Genomic DNA, 3577 nt, shown 5'->3' with positions numbered 1-3577 from the left:
CAGGAAGTGATGGCCTAGTTCTAGATCTACCACAACCTTGCCAGCTCAAAGAGATCATATTACTTCTGTATGTCCTCACAGCTTTCTAAATCACAGACAGAATATTATCTGAGAATAATTCAAGTTTATTTTGAAAGGGATTAAAAAAAAAAAAAGCACTGTAGCCCTGGCCAGTGTGACTCGGTTGGAATGCTGTCCCATACACCGGAAGGCCTCGGGTTCAATTCTCATTCAGGGCACATGCCTACGTTGTGGGTTCCATCCCCAGTGGGGTGCAGGAAGCAACCATTGAATGTATCTCTCTCACATTAATGTTTCTCTCTCTCTGTCTCTCTCTCTCTCCCCTTCCCTCCCTTCTTCTCTCCCTCCCTCAAATCAAATTTTTCAAAAACAGAAATTTTAAAAAGTACTGTACAAATTTGAAGCCTCATCTTTGTAAATCACTGAACAGCCCTTTAAGTACAATCAGAATGTATGTGGTCTGACTCTCCAGCAATCGTTTTCTAATTTCAAGCAAGAGACCACAAGTTTTATTAAGGGACTGACACTGTCCTCACTCTGAGATCATGTGTTTCAGAGGCAGGAAGGGCCTCAATGTCTGGATCAATCTGATGAATACCTGCTACACAGATGGGCACACAATGCAATCAGAGCCAATGAGAAACAAAGACAACGAAAGCGACTTTTGCTGGCAATGCTCAATGCAGGCAGATGCTCTTTTGCTGGACTTGAAGTTGTGAGGATGTGAAGGTGAAGTGGCTGCTGGTTACTACCAAAGGAGAGAATACATGAAAACTGCCAACAGAGAACTGGGTCCCAGGGCCATACTCTGAACCCCTGTGCCAAGTTTTATTAAAACTGCCTGCTTAAATGTCCTTATTAACTCCCTATTACGATGTAAGCCAGTTTGAAGGAGGTTTTGCAATACTTAAAAACAAAAGAACCACCAATTGCCAAACTTTTTATTTTGAACCCTTCCATGAACTCCTGACATGATGAATGAATACTATTCTTCCAGTAATTTAGTCTCCTGATTATACAGGAAAATAATTACTGAAATGTTGTGATTTCATTACACTATTTATTAGGAGCAGATATTCCCTACTTCTGCAAGAAATCTCCATTTCCCCCTGCAAAAAAATACTGTTTTCAATTATCTCATTGTAACAATTGGCACCAGCATCAATACCAGTCGCTAATGTAGACTTTCTTCTCATTTTCAGTGACTGAAAACTATCATTCTAGTCATAGTTGCTTCCCAGACAACACCAGCAAAAGTAGCATTCTTTTATAAAAGTAATAAGTTATTAACCTTTGGTAACCACGATTTCGGACAAACTATCAATATAATCAACAGACTAAAAGAAAATTTTACCATGATGAAATTTAGAAAAACTTCCAGAGTACTGTAACATTCATTATTGGTTAAAAAAGAAAATAAAATCCTGATTTGCCATATATACAGCATAATACATTGACAGAGCTGCTATACCTAATCCTTTTGGGATGATGCCACTTCGATCCTGAGGATTCACTGCCCAGTAATAGTACTTCAGTGTATGCATGATGAGGAGCACTGTTCCAACTCTCCGGATGGTATTGTATATGTTGACAGTACCGATGAATTCAGTGGACAGGTAAGTATAGAGTGTTAGCTGAACCTAGAGGATGAAAATGAAGAGCTTAAATCAAAGGAGCAAACTAGCATTTTACCCATTTCCAGTTAATGTCCTCAGTCCGCTTTAATTAAACTGTATTATTCCACAATGCAAGATGCTGAGCTTGGTAATAACTTCCATGTTAATAAATATAACACATATCCACTGATATACACACGCAAGCATACAGCAGTAGAATTATAAACACCCCAACTATAATTTCTGCAGTGCTAATGTTCTATGGGAAAGAAAAAAAAAATTGATTCTTACTTAACAATCAGCAATTATTCATGAGCATGTATAACTTCTTTATAATAAAATTACTACTTATGCTATGCATAGTGGTTTTAAAATCCAGAAATTTTCTTTGTTTTGGAAAAAATTAGAAGCTAGAATAACTCAAAAAAGAGAAAAAAAGCAGTAGAGGTAGCTAAAATTAGAGATAAGTCAAAAGAAACAACCCCATATAGAAACATGTAAAGTCTACCTTAAGAAATATTTATTAGAAAAATAGAATTCTGCTTATTATTACCAATATTGTAATCATAACATTAAAGTCTGTACACATGTTTATCATACCTGTCCTCCAAGTAGGAAAGATTCTACTACGTTTATTTCTAAATAAATAGTCTAAATAAAAACAAGAATTTATTAACTTCAAAATATAAGTTCTTAATATGTAAGAAACAGAAAAAATGTAAGTGGTGCCCCACCACTGAACACAGACTTTCAGTCAAATTATAGCTCTAAAATTCACCAATAATTACACTCTAGTACTTAGAACAACGTAAGGACTGCTTCTGCTCTATTCTAATGACAAAATCAAGAATTTTTCATTTCATTGCCACTGGATATACCTTGTAAACTGTACAACTTTAAAAGTAGGATTTACATACTCTCCCCATGGTCAAAGACCAAACTCTCCTGGTCATTTACAACTGAACATTTAGTTACCTTTCCTGGACACTGAAGGCATTTTCATTTTTAACCCTACAAAATACCTGATAATTTCATTAGAGAGAGAAAATTAGGTGCCTATCATCCAGATGCCTGATGCAGAAACATTCAAGGCTAAATAACTTAGGGAGTCAATCATTAACCATAAATGGTAAAGAGTGGCAGATTCTGAATCACTTAACACTGAGGCTTAGATGATTATAGTTTAGAAAACATTGTAATCCACTGATTTGCTGAAGATAACATTATTTTGATGTAGCTACTGCTGCTCAAAAAAATAGGACCTGTTTCCCTGTTATTGAAGCTATTTAACACTTTCTATGACAGGTTCAAATCTTAACCATGCTACTTCAGTCATCCAGAAAATATTTAGATCCAACTATATGCAGAGCACTCCATTATGGAAATATGATTGCAGTTAAGATTTAAAAAATACACAAAAATTTAAGTGAAAAACTAAAGGTAACAAAGACACCCACTGCAACAAAAGAGGTTATGAGGCGATATGTATTAATTGCAAAATGAGTGGCATAGGGCTATTAAATACTATAAATTTAGAGGATAGAGAAATTATAGGATAAGCTAAAATAGTCAACAAAATCTTCACTAATAGAGTAGGTACTAAGGTAGACTTTGAAGCTGAGTAGGATAGGTAGACAGAAATGGGAAATTTCAACTAGAAAATAATGGTAAATGATACGAAAGGTTCCCCTAGATCTAGAACAGCAGTTCTCAACCTGTGGGTCGCAACCCCTTTGCGGGGGTCGAACAACCCTTTCACAGGGGTCGCCTAAGACCATCGGAAAACACATATATAATTACATATTGTTTTTGTGATTAATCACTATGCTTTAATTATGTTCAATTTGTAACAATGAAATTGGGGGTCACCACAACATGAGGAACTGTATTAAAGGGTCGCGGCATTAGGAAGGTTGAGAACTACAGCTCTAGGACCATCC

General features: G+C 36.0%; 1 protein-coding gene across 5 annotated transcripts in view; it reads right to left on the bottom strand.

The window, feature by feature from the left end:
- LRBA (LPS-responsive vesicle trafficking, beach and anchor containing) overlaps positions 1-3577 on the bottom strand; it is a 554230-nt gene that overhangs the window by 478429 nt on the left and 72224 nt on the right. For all 5 annotated transcript variants that reach the window (XM_006770131.2, XM_006770133.2, XM_006770134.2 and 2 more), the window contains exon 14: positions 1493-1661. In XM_006770131.2, the coding sequence (XP_006770194.1) occupies positions 1493-1661 (169 nt within the window). The remainder of the gene's footprint in view (positions 1-1492; positions 1662-3577) is intronic.

The sequence above is a fragment of the Myotis davidii genome, unplaced genomic scaffold (genome assembly GCF_000327345.1).
Source record: "Myotis davidii unplaced genomic scaffold, ASM32734v1 scaffold323, whole genome shotgun sequence".
Taxonomy (NCBI): Eukaryota; Metazoa; Chordata; class Mammalia; order Chiroptera; family Vespertilionidae; genus Myotis; species Myotis davidii.
This window is presented reverse-complemented; position numbering and strand designations above follow the sequence as displayed.